This window comes from Equus quagga, chromosome 3, assembly GCF_021613505.1.
Source record: "Equus quagga isolate Etosha38 chromosome 3, UCLA_HA_Equagga_1.0, whole genome shotgun sequence".
Taxonomy (NCBI): Eukaryota; Metazoa; Chordata; class Mammalia; order Perissodactyla; family Equidae; genus Equus; species Equus quagga.
Genome location: NC_060269.1, coordinates 65,455,328 through 65,475,199, shown reverse-complemented (window position 1 = coordinate 65,475,199; position 19,872 = coordinate 65,455,328). Strand labels below are relative to the sequence as shown.

The 19,872-nt window shown below is 37.9% G+C and overlaps 1 protein-coding gene across 2 annotated transcripts in view; it reads left to right on the top strand.

Moving 5' to 3' along the window:
• Nucleotides 1–19,872, top strand: part of PPP2R2A (protein phosphatase 2 regulatory subunit Balpha) — an 81,601-nt gene that overhangs the window by 30,935 nt on the left and 30,794 nt on the right. Inside the window, exon 2 of one of the 2 annotated variants that reach the window (XM_046656388.1) lies at nucleotides 4,883–5,012. The exons of the other annotated variant lie outside the window; for it this stretch is intronic. Within the exon in view, the coding sequence (XP_046512344.1) occupies nucleotides 4,997–5,012 (16 nt within the window). The 5' untranslated portion in view covers nucleotides 4,883–4,996. The remainder of the gene's footprint in view (nucleotides 1–4,882; nucleotides 5,013–19,872) is intronic. 2 annotated transcript variants of the gene reach the window in all.

Here is a 19,872-nt window from a genome sequence, read left to right as displayed (position 1 = left end):
CTTGGCTTCTACAAGTATGGCAAAAGTAATGGGTTGTCACTTTCAAGGTTAGCTTACAAAAAGCCTTCGACTTCTGTGTTGGGCTGCTCTCTTTTCGTTTGCTCTGAGGAAAACCATTTTCCATTTTGTCAGCTTCCCTATGGAACTCTTGTGGCAAGAAGCTGGTGTTTCTGGCCAACAGCCAGTGAAGGCCTCTGATGCCTGCCAGCAGCGGTGTGCGTGAGCTCGGGTTGCAGACAGGTCCTTCCACCATTCAGTTTTGAGATGACAGAGGCCCTGGCTGAGAAACTGACTGCAGCCTTTTGAGAGACCCTGAGCTAGATGCCCCCAGCTAGGCCACACAGATTCCTGATCCACACAAACTGGGAGATAATACATGTTTATTGTTTTAAGCTGCTAAATTTGGAGTAATTTGTTAGACGGCATTTGAGAGCTAATACAGGAAGTAACAATTTAACCTGCTCCACATAAAAAGGATTTGAACTTGGTTCTAGGTGTTTTCTGATTGAACCCAACTCAGTTCCTAGTATTACATAAACATAGAACTTTTTCTTTGAAGTTGAATACAGAGAAAGAGACAGATGCAGACTCAGTATGTGTATTAGTCACTTTAAAAAAAGGTGACCAGTGTGAGCAGTTGATTTCCTATGTCAGATTTACTGCAAGAAACAAGAGAAAATGTTGAAATTTAAAGAACAACTAACTTTCTCAAGGAGAAAAAAAAAATCAGAGAGCAGGAAGGAGTTCTTAAGTGAAATTTGTGACTCTCAGCTATTGACTCTTTGAAGGCAGGGAGCAGCAGGGCTGTAGAAATGTTCCCACAATTTGGAGGAAAAAGTAAGATGAAGATTGTAGACAAAAATGTAGGAAACGAAGAATAGATCTAATGCGTAATAAAAGTTCAGAATGACAGGCTGGAGCAAACAGATAAAAGAAAGTCAGAGAAACAGTAAAAACTTTTGTGAGCCAGAGAGAACAGGTCAAAAGGGCTTATGGAATAGAGCTAACGTTTATTAAACACTTACTGTGTTCCAAGTATTTGGCGAGTTGAAACTCATTTAGAATTCTCTACAACCCCCATGTGGTAGGGCCTGTTAATATTATTCTCTTACAGATAACTAAAGTGCATGCCAATCAAAATAAATGAGATCCATACCTAGGAATAGCCTAGTGTATTTTTAAATTTTAGGATATAGAAATAAATAGTACAAGTATCCAGAGAAGAAACAGATTACCTACAGAGGAAGGTGTATCAGATAGACATTGCATCTGTCTTCTGTGCTAAAACTGTGCTGTCCAGTTAGTGGCAGCCAGTAGCCATGTGTGGCTAGGTTTAATTTAAATAAAGAAAATTCATTTTATGAGTTTCGTAGCTCACAGTTTAAGTGCTCAGTAAATAGCTACATGTGGCTAGTGGCTACCGTGTTGGACACTGCTGTGCTAAAAGATGGGGGAGTGGGATCTAGAGAACTGAGGAAAAACTGTTATGACTTAAGAATCTTAAATAGGTGGCAGGGCAACAAAATGGCATTTTTCAGAGTTGGAATGACTCAAAATGTATCACTCAAGTATTTTTCTTGGTTTTTTTTTAAGATTTTATTTTTCCTTTTTCTCCCAAATTCCCAGGTACATAGTTGTGTATTTTTTAGTTGTGGGTCCTTCTAGTTGTGGCATGTGGGATGTGGCCTCAGCATGGCTTGATGAAAGGTACCGTGTCCGCGCCCAGGATTTGAACTGGCGAAACCCTGGGCCACCGAAGCGGAGCGTGTGAACTTAATCCCTCAGCCACGGGGCTGGCCCCTCTAGTATTTTTCTTGAAAGCATACTACTCAGTACACCCAGCCAGGTGAGAAGTCAGCATCTCGGAAGCATGGTGAGTCAGCTTTAGGGCCTTATTTGTTTAACCCTCTGTTTCCCAGAATAACCCAAGGCATATAATAGTCAGGAAGTCTTCATTGATGGCAGAATTAGAGAGGATACCCTTCATAAGCCAAATCTCAGGCTGTCAGTGCTTTCAGCCTATACAGCTCAACTCGAGTTGCTTCTCCTTCTGACAACTGTAAAATAAAGCTACAGAAAACAGCTTTTGTTTTAAGGAAGAGTAATCCACTGAAACCAGTTTTGTTGCAGTCACCCAAAAAATCTCCCTGTTGTCAAATCTAAGCTGAATTCTCAGCCCTCACTTTACTTCATCTATATGCACTTTTTGACACACTTCATCACTGCCTCATTCGAGAAGCACTATCTTTGCCTGCCTTCCAGAAAAGCTCTTCCTATTTCACCAGCAGTTCCTGCATAGTCTCCTTTCTTTGCTGGTTCCTCCTCTTCAGTGCTAGGTGTAGGAGACCTTCAGGGCTCAGTTCTCGGACCAGAGCTCTTGTTTTCTTTAGCTATATTCACTCACTAGGAAGTCACATTTAGTTGATGATAGCCTAATCTGTATCTCCTCTTCCATCCTTAAACTGCCTTCAAATCTGTCTAGCTGCCTATATGACGTTTCTACTTGTGTGTCTGGTTGAAATCAGCACCAGAGATGTGAAAATGGAATTTCTGCCTCCTTTCTTAACCGAAACCTGCTTTCTTCTGGTCCATCTCTCCCCAGTAAATGGCACTGCCTTTCCTCCATTTGGGCTTGGTTCCAAAACGTTGGAATCATCCTTTGATACCTCTGTCCATCAACAAGTTCTGGGAGTGCTATCTTCAGAATGTGTTCTGAATTCATCCATTTCTCTATGGCTGCCACCTCAGTTTATTCCATCATTATCTCTTGCTTAGGCTACTGCAATAACTTACAAACCATTCTTCTTTCTTCCAATTTTGCACTGTATTCACACAACAGATAATCACAAAATGTAGATTGGAAACTCTCCAATGGCTGCTTATCACTTTTAGAACACATCTACAGCCCTACCATGGCCTACAAGGTTGTATGTAGTCTGGCGTCTGCTAAGTAAATGCTCCATCTCCTCTGCCACCTTATTCTGCATTAGTCTTAACCAAGTTTAGCAAACTCGTTTCTCCTTAGGCTCTCTGCTTGGAATACTTTTCTTTACAAGATTGGATGACTGATTTCCTGTTCATTTTGGTTTCTGCGGAAGTCTCTTCAGAGAGGCTTTCTCTCACCATCTAACCTGAAATAATCTCCCACCCTCTTGTGTACTTTCTATCCTCTTATTGGTCTTTACAGTATTATAGTACTTAGCACTACCTGATAGATTTTATATTATCCATTTGTTTATAATAGGCCCCCATCACTGGACTGTATGATCCAGGAGAGCAGGGATTTTGGTCTATCTTACTTATTCTTGTATCCCTAGCACCTGGTAGTGCTAGCATGACCTAGAGTGTCTGGCATGGAGTAGATGCTCAGTAAAATATCGTTGAAGTAATGGCTCTCTTAAAAATGAGCAAAACAACAAAAATGCACAAGATTTATGAAAAATAAGACCAGTTTTCAGAATTAGAGGAATAAATGTTTAGTTCTAGTAAATGGAGAAAACCTTTAATATTTCTGTTTTTCAGTGAGATTCACGAAAGCAGTTGCATCTTTGAAAATAGAATCATGTGAAAATACTTTCAAATCATTTGAAAAGCATGATTACAATAGTTTAAAAAATATAGTGGAGACGATGAGTTGCAGTCAAATATAATTAAAAACAAGGTCAGAAAATTACCACCTTGAGCAAAATAACCTACCAGAACTGAGAGGAAAAGGATGATAAAAGGAAAAGATGAGCAAAAAGAATTTTCTGAGCTAAATTTTTTGGTAATAGTATGATATGGTAATATGATATATTCCTTTTGGTTAAGAGTTGTGATGAAATCATCTTGACATAATCTTTTGTATTATTTAGCCAATGGAGGTTCACTTTTTTTTTTGACTTGATGTTGTACCTGCTATGTAGATGCTGTTAAATAACACTTAATGTAAGGTAAATATCTATTAGTGGTATTAAGTACATTCAGTCAGCATGAGAACCTAGACATTATTCTTGATTTCATCTTTAGCTCTCCACACGTTATCAATTATCAAGCATTGTTTTATGTACTTCATAAACGTATTTTAAAACCTGTACACTTCTGTCATCTCATGTGCCTCTATACTTTAGTTTCTTCATCTATTAAATGGCTATATTAATACAACCAACTTTTTAGGTTTTATGAGGATTAAATACCTAACGTACTATATGTGCATTTTAAATGCTATCTCCTTATGATAATATTTTTACTGTACTACACTGGCTCAGATCACTATCATTGCTTACGGGGATTTCTGAAGTAACTCCAAACTGCCCGGTGTGCTCCTTTTTGCCATTGGAATAAAAGTCTATAAAATTTTCTGTAACATGCCTTAAAGATCTCTAGCTTCTTTCTCTGAATATTCTGTACCTTTGTACCCAGTTTGTCAGTGAGCTGGAGAAATCTGTCAGAAAACAACTGAGTTGGGTTTGACTCCACTAAGACAAATGGACAGTGAAGTGCTTTCTGGTTCTTATAGCATGGCTGTAATACTCTTAGTGTGTAAAGATTTTATGTAGAAATTAATAATCATATACCCATTCTGGTTATAAAAATAGGCATGCATGTAAAGATGCAGGAGTTTTGTGCAATACTATTTGTGTAATCTCCTTGAGAAACTTATTTGCGTTTTATTTTGATAAGGCAACTTAATGAGGTGATTTGCTCTGTGGAACCAATTATAAGCCAGTTAAAAGTTGGTGAACATCTAATGAAGATGGTAACTTCAGGTTTAGAATGGTCACTTTGGAGCTCTTCTTTCTAACATTATATATAACGTTAATACACCAAGACTTGTTTGTTAAGATAACACCTGTAGACTAAATGTATTAGCAAATGTTTATCTTTCTGTTCTTTATTGCAGGAGGGTATGGTTCCATTCCATTTTATCCAAACATGATATCAGATTATCCAGGAACAAGTTAAAAAGAAGGGAGGCTGGTTCCAGAACACATCTCTGGAAATTACCCTGGCTCTCATGGCAACATTACAATGTAGGTTCTGTATGAGCATCAATAGCCGGTGGTCTTTGTTGAGCTTATCGCATAACATGTTCCTGTTCACTGAGTCAGAGGTTGAGGAGAGGTTATTATAACGGCTGTTAGCACTTACTCTGTTGTTGGAACTCATGGTGTAATTGAAGTGATATTTTGGCCAAGAGACAAAGGAATACAATATCCTGTCCTTGACCAGTGGTGCTTCACCCTGAGGCCTCTTGAGCATATATACAAAGGAGCAGCTTTACTAGTTTGGGCTTTAGTCTCAGGCTACAGGGAGTTATGCAGGACCACTTGGAGAATTTATTTGCCTAGGTTAGGTTGACCTGAAGATCCTAGAAACAAATAAGTGCTTAAATGCTTGTTTTTTGTGCAACAAGCCCAAACCCCAGCCAACATCTTCTGCTTACCAATGTACCTATCATGTGCCTCATTCAAAGCTCATTTGTTTGCATTTATTGCTTGTTTAGCCATCAAAGCAAATCTATGAGGTAGGTATTTAAAGATGAGGAAACTGAGTCTTTTAAAGGCTAAGTTGCTTCCTCAGGGTCCTATAGACAGGTGAAGTGGGGATTTGACAGTGGGGAAATGATCAGTCTGACTTCTGGTCGCTTCATGCACAAATTCCCTATAGATGTGGCCCCAAGAATGTGTTATAGGTGTGCTGAGATAATGATCCCTCCAGTCCTTGGGGGTGGGTGCCTGAGTGGGAGCTTGGCTGACTAGAGTTCCTGGGCAGATACAAGCAACTTCATCTTACCTTTATACTAGTGTGCAATACAAGTACGTTCTGTGTATGCCCTGGCATGAAGAACGTGGAGGTGCACTGCCTACCATGCAGATGGTAACAAGAGTCAGCAAGAGGGAGCATCTGCCCCCAGTTCTTACAGCCATCCTCCCTTCAGCCTCTCAGGCTACAGTAATATGCCCTAGTCAGTGCCAAGTGGGAAAGAGAACGTTTGAGGGGAGTCCTAGGAGTCTGGAAGGGAGAGAGGAAGAAATGGTTGGGGCTTACTGCCTCAGGAGCAGATGAGCAGGTCAAGCCTTATTCACTTCTCAGAAGCAAGAAATTCCTAAAAGGATGGTGCACATTTTACTTACTTAGGCCACAATGAAATCTTAAATCTTGAAGATACCACATTTGTGGGAGGAGTGTCCTGACCTTTCGGAAAAAGTAACAAGAACTTTGAGCTCCCTCTAGAGGTCAACGGTGATAAAAGAGCATCATAGTGGTCTGTGGGGAAGTAACTATATCTAAAGCTAGCCGCCTCCTTTAGCGAGAAAGTAGCATGTTATAGATGCATCATCCAGTAAAATATTTTCTTATATTGAAGAGTAATTTAGTTACCTTTGAGAAGAAGTTTGGGTTAATTGTATTCTGTTTATCTATGTGGGGCCAATCCTAAAGTTCAGTGTTTGCCTTAGAGGGTATAGTGAACTAATAAAGGAGAAAAGATCATGAAAATGGATCATGTGTCCAAACAAAATAGCATTCTTCCTAATAGGAGTTCTAAGTGTTGAAACAAACCAGATCAAAATGAGAAGGAATTTCTATGTTATGTCCCAGAATGTTTTGACAGCAGGCCCTTGACTTTAACAGAGGTGAAGATGATCAGTATACCTGCTGTGTTCTCACCCCCACCTCTCTACCATCTGAAAAGAAAAGAGCAGTGAGTACTAGCAGATTAATACAAAATCCATGTTGCACACGTATGTTAACACTTCTAAGAAAGCTAACACATAGAATTTCTTAACTTTTAGAGCCTCAGCTGACCAAAAGAGAAATCCATTCCAGGACAGAAATCTTAGACATGGTCAGATACTCCAAGGATGAAAGTTAGTTATGGTACTAACCTTTAATCTAGGTAGTCCTTTTGTTTTCAGTGTATTTCTGTTTTCTTCAGAAATCACTAAGAGAGTTCAGTGCTTAAAACTTAGTATGGGGGCCAGCCCCGTGGCTGAGTGGTTGAGTTCGTGCTCTCTGCTTCAGCGGCCCAGGGTTTCACCATTTTGGATGCTGGGTGCAGACATGGCACTGCTCATCAGGCCATGCTGAGGCAGTGTCCCACATAGCACCAGCACAGGCACTCACAACTAGAATCTACAACTATGTACTGGGGGGCTTTGGGGAGAAGAATAAAAAAAAAAAAAGATTGGCAACAGATGTTAGCTCAGGCGCCAATCTTTAAAAAAAAACCTTGGTCTGTAACCATATAATGAAAAAGCTAGAAGTCATGTTTAATTTGTGGTAATATTAAGAATGTGTGAAAGTTACACGTTTTTAAAAAAGTTCCGAAAGTGCTCAAGAACAGAAGGATAGGAGCATGTCAGAGAGACCCAGGAGCCAACCTGAAAGAGCTCTCAGTGGCCAAATCTGGAAAAATTTGAGCAACCTACAATGCATTACATAGTATTAGATTATAACCCAGAGTATAAACTAAATATCTGTAAGTTCATACTGATAAATGATTGGTTAAATAAATAAATGGGGGAGAAGAGACAATTTTCCCCTACAGAAGAATTCCAAATAATTTATGAAGGTACTCCCCTACCAGGGGATGGAGCTTAACACCCCTCATCCCTTGAACGTGGACCACTCTCAGTGACTTCCTTCCAGACTACCTTATATAAATGGGGGCGACTTCATAGTGGAGAAATGTGGCAAAATAGTGACTTGACCCAGATAATCTAGGTTGTCATCAATAGGTCATATTGATAGGATGTACCTTTGTATGATATGATAAGAATGACATTTCACTTCTGTGATTTTCTTGCCAGTAACCCATAATTGCAGTGTGGCCATGAGAAAAACAGCTGACAGTCTCAAATTGAGGGACATAACTGCAAAGTACCTGACCAGTATTCTTCAAAACTGAGAAGGTCATAAAAAATAAGAAAAGTGAGAAACTGTCACAAAACAGAGGAGACTAAAAAGACTAAAGAGACGTGATGATTAAATGTCTGTGGTATCCTGGAACTGAAAAAGGACACTAGGGAAAAACTAGTGAAATCTGAATAAAGTGTGGAGTTTAGTTAATATTCCAGTGTTAGTTCCTTAGTTGTGACAAATAAACCATAGTAACGCAAGATGCAAAGGATAGGAAAAACTAGCTGAGAGTATACGGGAACTGTGAAGGATCTTTGCAACTCTTCTGTAAGTCTAAAATTATGCTAAAATAAATTTATGGAAAACAAAAAGATTCAGCTCAATTAATTCTTCTGCTATGTAGCTTTTGTTCATTAATGTTTGAAAAATGTTTTCTGTTACCTGTATATGCATTATCACTTGCGCTTAAGTAGTTTCTGACTTTTATGTATAAAAGTGAGGAAGATTCCATCTTATAAAAGTATAGTGAATATTGATGACATGAGAATCTCCTGTGCAGTGCTTTACTGCTGGACTGGCAGTATGAGTTGAGTGGGGCAGAAAGTGTCATATTTCATTGTTTCACTTCCATTCTGATTTCACCATTGATTGTCTTATAACTTACTGAAAGTAACTTTAATTAAATCACTGTTGTTGTTGACTTCTAGATCAAAAAGAAATAAATCTGGGATTCGTTTTTGTCAGAGTGAGATCTCTAGCAGAGATCCACGATCATGGGTAGAGAATGCAACTTTTGCAGATGTTTTGTCCTTTCAGGTCTTTCATTTTCCATATTAGAAGTTTTTTAATAAAAGCATGATATTTTTCTCCAGCCATTATTCTGTTTTCTTCCTCTCACAGATGTGTTGAGTTTGTGTCTGAGTATATCTTGTGTATGCTCTGTGAAAGACTCATCCTCTGAAGGGAGAGATCATCTATCCATGTTTTTTTGCAAATGAGAAACTTGAAGTTCATAAAGATTAATTGACTTACTCGTGGTCAAATTATTACTTAATAACAGAGCTGAGGCTTCATCCCTGGGTGTCTTGTTGCTCTTGCTCAATGGTTAATGAAGAGCCAAGGCTTGTAAGGAAAGACTTGAAAAGGGGGAGGATTTCAGGAAAAATGAGAGCAAAATGTGAAAGGATATTGGCAGAAGAAGAACATTTGATGTTTCTCTTATATTCTCTAACACTAGATAATTTGAAGACATTAGTGAGCACCTTTATACATTTAAAAAATTTGGGGGGATTATTTCAGTAGGATGACTTCTGGAACTGACATAAAGTTCCAAGAGAATGAATGCTTTGTGACTTTCGATATAAATTATGAAATAGTTTTCCAGAGTAATAATATATACTTCTATCTACAATAAAGGCAAATAGTAGTCTTTTGAACAATTTGTATTTTCTTCTAGTTTAAGGCATAGAAAATAGTACCTTATTTAAAAATTTATTTAATTGATTTGACTAGATATTTGCTTATGTTTTACCAGTATTCATTCCTCTTCTGTGAATCATCTTCCTATGTTGTATAAATTGTTTTTAGAAAAACAAGTATATTTTATTTAGTTATTGTGTAAAAATCGTGTTTTTTGTTTATTATTTCTATAGCTATTTTATTTCTATAGCTGTATCCTTCTGCGATATTTCTCCCTCTCCAGAGAGCTGTGAATTTAGTTCTTTTTTCTTCTTATGGGCCACATACATGAGAGCTAAAGGAATGGAGAGAGGAGAGGAGGTATTTCAGGCAAGGTAGACAATACAGCCAAGCTAAAGAAGGAGGCGTGAGGATGGGCATAAGTGTGTATGTTGGAAGTGTAAAACATTAACCCTGGGTCCATCCCCATGGCCAAGTGGTTAAGTTCACACGGTCTGCTTCTGTGGCCCAGGATTTCACCAGTTCAGATCCTGGTCACAGACCTAGTACCACTCCTCAGGCCATGCTGAGGCAGTGTCCCACGTAGCAGAACTAGAAGGACCTACAGCTGGAACTGTCTAAGCTCTGGTAACTAATTGCATAATGCTGTGTTTTATTTATGTTACACAGGTAGGCAGATAGGCTCAAACACACTTTGTACCTTTTTTTTTTTTAGCTCAGTGATATAATGTAGACAGCATTCTTTCTCAGTACAAATAGATCTGTTATTTTTTGTGCAGAGCATGTGAAATACACATGGATAAACTTCAGAAGGATATATACAAAAGTAACTATAGTGGTTCTCTCAGAAGTGGAGTTAACAGTAATGATTATCTTGTTTTACAGAGTGGTTTATTTGTGTGATTAAAAAAAGAGTAAAGTTAATTATATTTCCATTGAAGTGATTTTACAGAAATCATATCGTATATAAATAAATACATCTATATATTTTGCAGTTTGCATGAGTTTCTAAAAGACTGTTCAGTTCAGTTATTACTTGTGGTTCTCTCTTGGTGGTGGGATTTCAGCTTTTTATTTTTTCAGTTTTCTTTTATAGTGATCATTGTCATCATTTTTTACAAAAACAATACCACCTTAAATATTTATATACTTAGGTTCCTCTAAATCTTTTTAAAGTATTTTTATTGCAACACTAATTTTTGTTTTTGCCCTTAGAATTTTAAAATTACCAAGTGGTTGATTAGAAACAGTGGTTGTTAATATTTAGCTAATTTTATTGTGGTTAGAGAATGTAGTCTTTAAATTAATAATTAGAATTCTTTAAAGGACTCTGCGGCTCAGAGTATGAGTGTTTTTTGAATTGCATAGCTCTTTAGAAGAATGTGTATTTTCTGTATCAGTATAGAGTTTTCCCTGTGTGTTTATCAATTATATTTTTCAAGCGACTATCCCTCCTACCTCCTCCCTACCTCCACCAATCCCCCCTTGTCTACTTTTTTTTTTTAAGTCTGGTCGGGCATAGGGAAGGATATGTCAGTCTTCTACTATAATTAGGCTTTTTGTCAATCCCTTTATTCCTAATAACCCCGAAATGTATAAAGTAAAAACCTTCTTTGGGCGTAAAGATTTATGACTATTGCATCTTCACCATGTCTTTGATCCGTGTGTACATATTACAGACTTTTGACCTGTTCAGTTCTTTTTGCTTAATTTTACCAGTGATTGTAGGCATTATTGGCATTTACTAGGCATGAGCCAAGTGTGCCAGCTGTTTGGCAGTTTGTAGGACAATCTTGAACAAGAAAAAATCGTTCCATGGTCTGCATGACTTAAAATATTCTACCAAGTGTTCACGGTGCCGAAAAAAGCTTCCTTATTTTCTGAGCCTAAAACCCAGCTCTGCTTTATTTTATTAAGTATTTTTTTGCATGGGTTTAATGTATATACTAAAGTTTACTGTGTAAATCAAGAGAAGATTATGCTTTGAAATATTGTAATTTTATGAAGAATTCTTCAGGATTTTGCAAAGTCACATCACCAGTGCAAGGCTATTCGTGATTTTTGATTTGCCACTGCTATATACCTGTAGAAGTGACATTTATAACTGATGTCTTGGTTTGATTATTCTACGTACAGTGTCACCGTGCTTAAGCATTTAAATGCTGGTCATATTTTCAAATATTCCCCCCCTTTTTCCTGTGACTGCAATGATACATATGTTAGAACACTTGATGTTATCCTACAAGTTAGATCTTTGTGCTTTTTTTGCTCTTTGCTTCATTTTATTTTGATTGTATTGCTAGGCCTTCCAATTCTTGCTCTTTTCTACTGTGGTTATCTAATCTGTTAGTCCATCCAGTGTATCTTTCATTTCAGATAGTGTATTTTTCATTCTTAGATGTTTCTTTTTTGTCCTTTGTGTTCCATTTCTCATCCTGTTCATGATTTGTTCTATATGAGCATATGGAGCATATTTACAACAGCTATTTTAAGGTCTTTGTCTGCTAAGACCTTAATTCCATCATTTTTGTCACTTCTGGTTCTGTTTCTTTTGGTTTATTTTTCTTCTGGTTATGGGTCATATTTTCCTGCTTTACGTTCTTGGTGATTTTAAATTGGATGCCAGACGTTGTGAATTTACATTGTTGAGTGTTGGATTTTTTCTAGTACAGTTAAGTTACTTGAGATCAATTTGGTCAAAGTTTGCTTTTGAGCTTTGTTAGGACAAATTAGTCATTAGTGCTGATACAGTCCCACTACTAAGGGTATACTCTTCTGAGGACTCTACCCGATGCCTCATTAATTATGCAGTTTCTCTGCTGTGGCTGGTGGGAGCCCTTAATATTCTGAGCCCTCCTGAGCTTTCTGCTGGTTCTTTCCTAGGCCTTGTGGAGTATCACACCACATATGCTCAGATCAGGATTTAACTAGAGATTGTAAGTGATCCCACTGTAGATCTCTTGAGCTTTCTCTCTGTAGTCTGCCCATAAATTCTAGCTATTTTGGTTCTCCCTAACCCTCCAGTTTCTGACTCCACAACTCAGTGAGATTGCTGATCTCTGGCTTCTTCCTGGCTCGCTGACCTGTCCAGGAAGCTGGGGCAACTATAGGGCTCACTTTGTTTCCCTTCTCTAAGGGTTCACAGTCCTGCACTCCATGTTGCCCAGCTGTCTGAAAACAGTTGTTTCATGTATTTTGTTCCGTTTTCTAGTTGTTCACAGCAAGAGGATGAATCCAGATTGTCTTACTCCCTCAAGGCCAGAGACAGAAAACTGATGACAGGTTTTTAATTTTGAGTTTTGTCTTTCACTTCACCCTTTTCAAAGTGGAAGTGCTAAGTTACTGTACATTTTTATTAGGTACTTTTTTTGAATACTTTTGTTTATGCGGTTAGTTGTAGTATTCTTTGTTAGTCTTTGTTTTTACTGAAATGTAACAAAAACGGGAAGAGACTGATTACCTGGTAGAGTTTTGTGGGAAATCAAATATTGTTTGTCAAAAGATAAGATTCAGTACAGCCAACTTGATAAGTTCATTTTCTTCCAGGTATGGAAGTTTCCTTTCGTATCTAGAATACCACACTGGCAGTTCCTCTTGGAGCAAATCTTTGCAGACACTTGCTCTTTTCACCAGGGCAGTCCCTTTTGAAATAGTGTTCAGAATCCAGAATTTTAAGAAACAGTGGTTATAAAGTTTTTGTGAACCTCCTGATTATCTTAAGATTTATGCTGTCTTGTGTCGCATAAGGCACTTTTTAGAGTTACTTATTTGCTGCTGCAATGTTTATAGTATTTTATGAGTTTCAGCCTTTTAAATTTTCTTCTGTGTTATTTATCTTTAAAGCCTAATCATATTGAGAAAAATAACAGAATCAGGTTTGTCAGCATCCACTGGATGCTTTGTTAACTCTTTCAAGTGGAACTTTTGGGAATCTGTAATCCAGATGGTTAGAAATATGTAAGCAGTTCTTCCTGGTTGAGCTCCCTCCACCCCGCCTTTATTTTTGTCTAAAAAAAGAGGGAACATCTTTATATATTTACTCAGTCCTTATGGCCTGGAATTTATTTTGTATTGTTTATTTTGCCTTATGATATTCCTTCTTAGGTTCTTTTAAACATTCACTAAATCCTTCCTTGGTTAACTGTTGTGATTACATTCCACTTTTTTTAGGGCGGGGGGGATGATTAGCCCTGAGCTAACATCTGCCCCCAATCCTCTTCTTTTTGCTGAGGAAGACTGGCCCTGAGCTAACTTCTGTGCCCATCTTCCTCTGCTGTATATGTGGGTCGCCTGCCACAGCATGGCTTGACAAACGGTGTGTAGGTCTGCACCTGGGATCCAAACTGGTGAACCCCAGACCACCGAAGCGGAACATGCAAAGTTAACTGCCGCACCACTGGGCCTGCCCACATTCCACTTTCTTATAAGCCCCTTTAGGGAGTAGAATTTAGAATGTGGATCACCCAGTGCCTTAAATGTAGTAGGTGCTGAAAGACAGACAGTAATTATAATGTGACCATTAGTAAATAGTATGAAGTCGATGTAGTTTGACTCTGTTTTATTGAATACAGGCATTTTAGCAATGAAAAAGAGGCAGTTAACTGAATATTCTGCATTAGTCCTTTATTCATTATCCTTTGATTTACAGACTTTTGTGCTGTCACCTTACTCATATGATTGTTCACACCTGCTAAATTTGAATCATGGCTCTGACAGTTGATGCAGGTGTGATAGACAAGTTACTTAATCTCTCAGTGCTTCCTTATACTCTTCTGTGAATTGAAAATGATATCTATATCATAGTGATGTTATAAGGATTAAATGAGAATATATGTGAATGCTTACTTAGCACACAGTACTTGGCACATGATGGTTGTACATATCTGTGTAAAGTGTGTGCTTTGACATTAGTTTGTTGTGTCTTTGTATTCACATAAACCATATTTATTATTTAATGTTAATACAGATTGTGTTAATAGGGGTTGACAAACGTTATCTGTAAAGGGACAGAGTAAATATTTTCAGTCTTTGCCAACTATTCGACCTTGCTGCTGTTGAGTGAAAGCAGCCAAAAGACGATATACAAACAAATGGGCATGGCTGGGTTCCAATAAAACATTATTTACAAAAACAGCGGGTAGGCCGTAGTTTTCCAACCTGTGTACTAGAATTTACTTTTATATTTCCTAATTACTGGATGTTTGATGTCTGTTCAGCTTTTTTTGTTATACAGTAGTCATGGGGGATGCGTTCCAAGGCCCCCAGTGGGTGCGTGAAACTGCAGATAGTCCTGAGCCCTACTGCTATATTTTTTCTATGCACACATACCTATGATAAAGTTTAATTTATAAATGAGGCACAGTAAGAGATTAACAATAGCTAAAAATAGAATAATTATAACAATATCCTGTAATAAAAGTTACTGTAGATCTTAGCAACCTCAGCATATGATTTTTTTCTTTCCTTATTCAGTCGAGAACTTTGGCTTCTCTTTGGGCATCCGAATTGCCAGCATCACTTCTCTTGTGCTTTGGGGCCATTATTAAGTAAAATAAGGGTTACTTGAACACAAGCACTGTGATACCGCGACAGTCCAACTGATAACCAGAAGGCTACTGAGTGACTAAGGGGCAGGTAACATATACAGTGTGGACATGCCGGACAAGGTATGAATCACGTCCCAGTGGAACGGAGCAGGATGGAGCAAGATTTCTTCATGCTACTCAGAACAATGTGCAATTTAAAACTTAGGAATTGTTTATTTCTGGAACTTTCTATTTAATATTTTCACATGGTGATTGACCTTGGGTATCTGAAATCATGGAAATCAAAACCACAGATAAGGGAAGACTACTGGATAGATAATATACCTATAACCATGTTGGTGCTAATTTTAATTGGTTTCTTTCAGATTATTTATTTGAGCCATAGTCCTCAAATAGAACTTTAAAATCAGTGAATAACCCCATAAAGTGCCTCACAACATAAGGGTTGAAGTATTTAGAGAATGTCAGTGCTAATAATAATTTGGTCGTTTAATATATAGGAATTATTGTTAATTACTGCTATTTATATATACTATATATTAAATTCTCTCATTTGATTTTTATGCTGAGAGTGTTTTTTTTGAACCTTTCGCTGATTGTGTCCTATTCTGTTGATTATAGCCCATAAGAAATAGAGAAAGTAGGTAGGTAGCAAGAAGGAACCGTGTGGTGTGCCTTGTGAAGTAGAAACAGACCAGTAATACTGCCCTTGTCATTCCTGCCACCACTACCAACTACCACTCCATCCCCAAAAGAAAGCGGTTATTTCAGTTTCTTAGGCTGAAACCCAGCTGCTGATAGTTTAGAAAGAAGGGGTTGGAAGAAATGAGTTCCATTTTATATAACACATCATAAATTCCTTGGTGTTAATAGTATATAGATTTTAACAACAAAGGTCAAAAACATTGTGTTAAATTTTCTTTAAAAAATTTGTGCCTTTTAAATACTGCATTTGTCTTGCACAATTTGAAGTCAACGTGTACCTAAAATTGCTGTGTCTTGGCTTATTGCACAGTAAGGCAGTTGACTAATGTTCTGAAAAGGAGTAATTCCTTTTTATTAACTTTATTAGAATGTTCTTTTGTAAGATTAACAGATTTTTTTTATTGTGAAATAACATTTTTGTTGGTCATAGGAAAGATTCTTATTTTTCTTTTTAAAAGAGGAAGTTTTTTGTTCTTGGATTTTTGTTGTTGGTTATTGTTGGTGTGTGAGAACATGACCTAGTTGATTTGTCATACTGAACCATACCTCGAGTTCAGTGTGATGGCTCTAACAGTGAGGTTAATGTCTTTGCTTTTCTAAAAACTAGAATCTCAAGAGTAAAGTATTCTCAAGTATTCGTAGCTTTCATTAATGGTTTATTGTAAAACTAGCATCCAGGAATCTAAATTTTCATGAAATGTATTTACATTTTCAGCCTGCTCCTCCTTGGAGCAACAATCTGTGTGTGTGTTTGATAGTTGTTTTATTGTACCCGGAGTATGTTTAAAGGTTCATAATTTTCTTAGTTGCAGCGTTTTTGGCTTTGCAATAAAAGTCTATGTCCACTCAGTAATGTTTTAGACCTAGGCTGTCCAGTATGGTAGCCACTAGCCACATATGGCTAAAATTAAAAATTCAGGAGCCACTTGTGGCTAGTGATTACTGTATTGGACAGTCCAGATATTGGACACTTCCATTGTAACAAAGTTCTATTGAATAGTGCTATTAATAGATTTTCTGCCATCATCCACTCGAATTTTTGTTAGTGGTATAGGCATCAGAACATGAGAAGATTATTTTCTAGGAATAGATTTATTGTTATTTTCAAAAGCACAGATACCAGTATTTGACCACCCTGTGGTATGGCATGATCTGGTAGCACCATTTTTAGAGCCATGCTTCCTTACCTGTTGCACATCATGACACAACTAGGAAATAGTAATGTTTGTGTGGCACACTGAGGTAAACAAGATTGTTTACAACTGGAGATTACAGATTTGCGTCTCTGTAGTATCCAGGCACCCATAACCTGCTCTTGGCACACTAACATGCAGTGGCACATGTGGTTCAAAGCTCAGTTTTATAGTGTTGTCTATAATTGATTCCTCTATGTTTGTCTTGATCTAGAAGCGGAATTTGATTTCATTCTCCCTTTATTCATCCTTTTTATGTGTCATATTCCCAGTGAGACCTTGCGAGATCTTGGCATTTTACAACTCAGAAAAACTTTAAAAGCATTCATAAACTTGGACATTAAATAGGTACAAATGTATACAGTGGCTCTCACACTTATAAAGAAGGGCAAACTATCAAGAAGGGAGTGTTTTTTTTTTTTTTTTTTTTGGGGGGGGGGGTGCAGAGACAGGAACACTATGACATCATACAAACCAGGAAAATAATTTACCTTCTGAAATATGGATATATTAAATACATGCAGCATAAAAATCTCAGGAAGGCAGGCTGGCCTGGTGGCATAGTGGTTAAGTTTGCATGCTCCACTTTGGCAGCCCGGGGTTCGCTGGTTTGGATCCTGGGCACAGACCTATGCACTGCTCATCATTCCACACTGTGATGGCGTCCCACATAGAAAATAGAGGAAGATTGCCACAGATGTTAGCTCAGTGACAATCTTCCTCAAGCAAAGAGAGGAAGACTGGCAACAGGTGTTAGCTCAGGACCAATCTTTCTCACCAAAAAAACCCTCAAATCCCAGGAAGACGGCTATGAGTCAGTCCACCCACCCTTTCTCCAAATAAAATTTCTTTACACTGTTCAATTAAGCAGTGGCTTCGTTGGCTATTTCTAAAAATTTCTCTTTTTTCATTGGCTTTTGGCAAGGTAAATACAGTTGGCTGTCTGCATCTGCAGATTCAACCAACCGCAGATCGTGTGCTATGTTTACTATCTGAGGTTAATTGAATCCAAGATGGAAAAATCACGGATACAGAGGGCCCACTAAAGGACTTGAGCATTCACAGATTTTGGCATCTGCCAGGGGTCCTGAAACCGGTCTCCTGCAGATACCAAGGGATGACTGTACTAACAAACACCAGTGTCTGAAGAATATCTATAAATTGAGAAAATTGTATGCCTTTCACCCAATCTTGTTCTCCCTCAAAGATTTAAAGTAGCTTGACTTTTTATGGTGTAAATGTTCGATTCTTGTTTTGTCTTAACATTGAGCATCTCTTGATATTTAGGCCAGTTGTCTCTAGGATTCCTCAGCCTGTCTCCATTGTGCTAAGTTTTGTACCCTTGCTACAAAGCTGGTTCAGTACTAAACACACATCATCACTATCTGGAAGTCTCCTTGTAAAATAACCATTCCTGGGATGAGAAGTGACACGTTGTAAAAGCAGGTGTATTATTCCTGTTGCATCTTGCAATAAGTTATTGGTCTTTTTCTTTCTGTTCCCTCTCCCTCCCCGTCCCTTTCTCCATCCCCGTCCCGCCCTTTTGACCCGCCACGAGCACACAGACACATATACACACGCTTCTTTCTTCCTCTCCCATCACATATTGAGTGAACACGTTATAACTAGCTATGTGAGTCAGTACTTTGGGGTGGGTATTGTGCCTGCTACTTTGTTACTTGATTCTTGTTCAGTCTTCTAAGAATAAGTGTGAAATCCCCACCACCACTACCCGCTTCCCAGATCTCCTCAATCCTTTATTATAATGATCTCCTTACTGATGTAATCATCTCTAGATTTTCTCCTTTCCAGCTCACCAAGGAAGATGAAGATTTCTCCCCCACTAGAAATTGAGCCCATCTTGCAGCACACCTTTTCCCCCTGCTTTTCACTACTGCTCAGCAGAGAGGCTAGTCAGGCTAGTCATACTGTGAACGTTGACATATTGCTTTAGTAAGTTTCAACCATGGCAGTTCATCTTCCTAACAAGGAGTCGTAATTACTTTAATTTAGATGAATGCAGTAATTTGGACCTGGAGAACAGATGTAAGAATTTAAATACTGAGCCAACTCTCCCTATTATTCCATTGAGTGAACAGGAGAATAAATCTGGTGTTGGTGTCAGCTGTGAGCATTTCACCAAGCCAAGAGCATATTCTAGAATTCAAAGATAAGTGTTTTTGGTGTAGCATGACTTTATATTTAAATACACTAGTTCATTTGATGAGTTAGCCACAGGAACCACAAATTATTAATGCTGTGGGGAAATTGGCTGAGTTGGACTTAGAAGAGAAAGAATTTGCATCTCCAAAGTGATACCTGTCCGAGGGGTTTGAATTTAAAGATAATTTTTACTGTGTATGATTTTCACCTTATTGCCTAATTTTAGAACCTAACTTTTGAATAAGATGTGACTCCGTATGCTCTGATATAGTTAGCTGCTACTTATTTTCTCCCTCCAGCTGTACTCTACTGTGCTTTAAGTGCAGGAACTATCTCTATTTTTAATTCTTTATTATATTCACCACAGAAGTACAGTACAGAGCACCTAATAGAATGGCTTTTAAAAGCACTTATTCATGTTTGGCTTTACAGAGTAATCCAGTGTATTCAGCTTTATGCCTTTGTGTTACATATGCATGCAGTGTGAACAATAAATTTCTTTCCTGTTGATATCGCTGACCTTGGTGGGCTGTCTGGGTTAAGGTGTTTAACCTGGAGGTGGGGTGCCGTTCAGACCCTCTGAATTGCATGCAGGTTTTCGTGTGCACTTAAGTATAAACATGTGCCGTTTCTTGGGAGAGCGCGTTTAACTTTCAGAGGGTTCCACGCGGGTGAAGTCCTTGGACCTAGACAATGGAGGAAGCAAAGAAAGCTTTCCAAAATCAAGCTGGACTTGGAAAAATCACTAAAAAGAAAATAAGAGCCAGTGTTGGACAGATTATTGTTAAGATACGTTGGTCAGTAAATTTTTTAGTTTAAGGTATATAGTCTTCTTTATTATATAAAGTCCCATTCTTAAATTCTTACAGTGAGCTAATGTAGACCAGAAAATGACCCTTATCTTCTGTAAAAAAAAAAAGTTATTTATTTAAAATGTATGTAATGGGGTCTTTTCTAATTTGGCATACTACGTTTATAGTGAAGAACTTGTTCATAACAGTGGT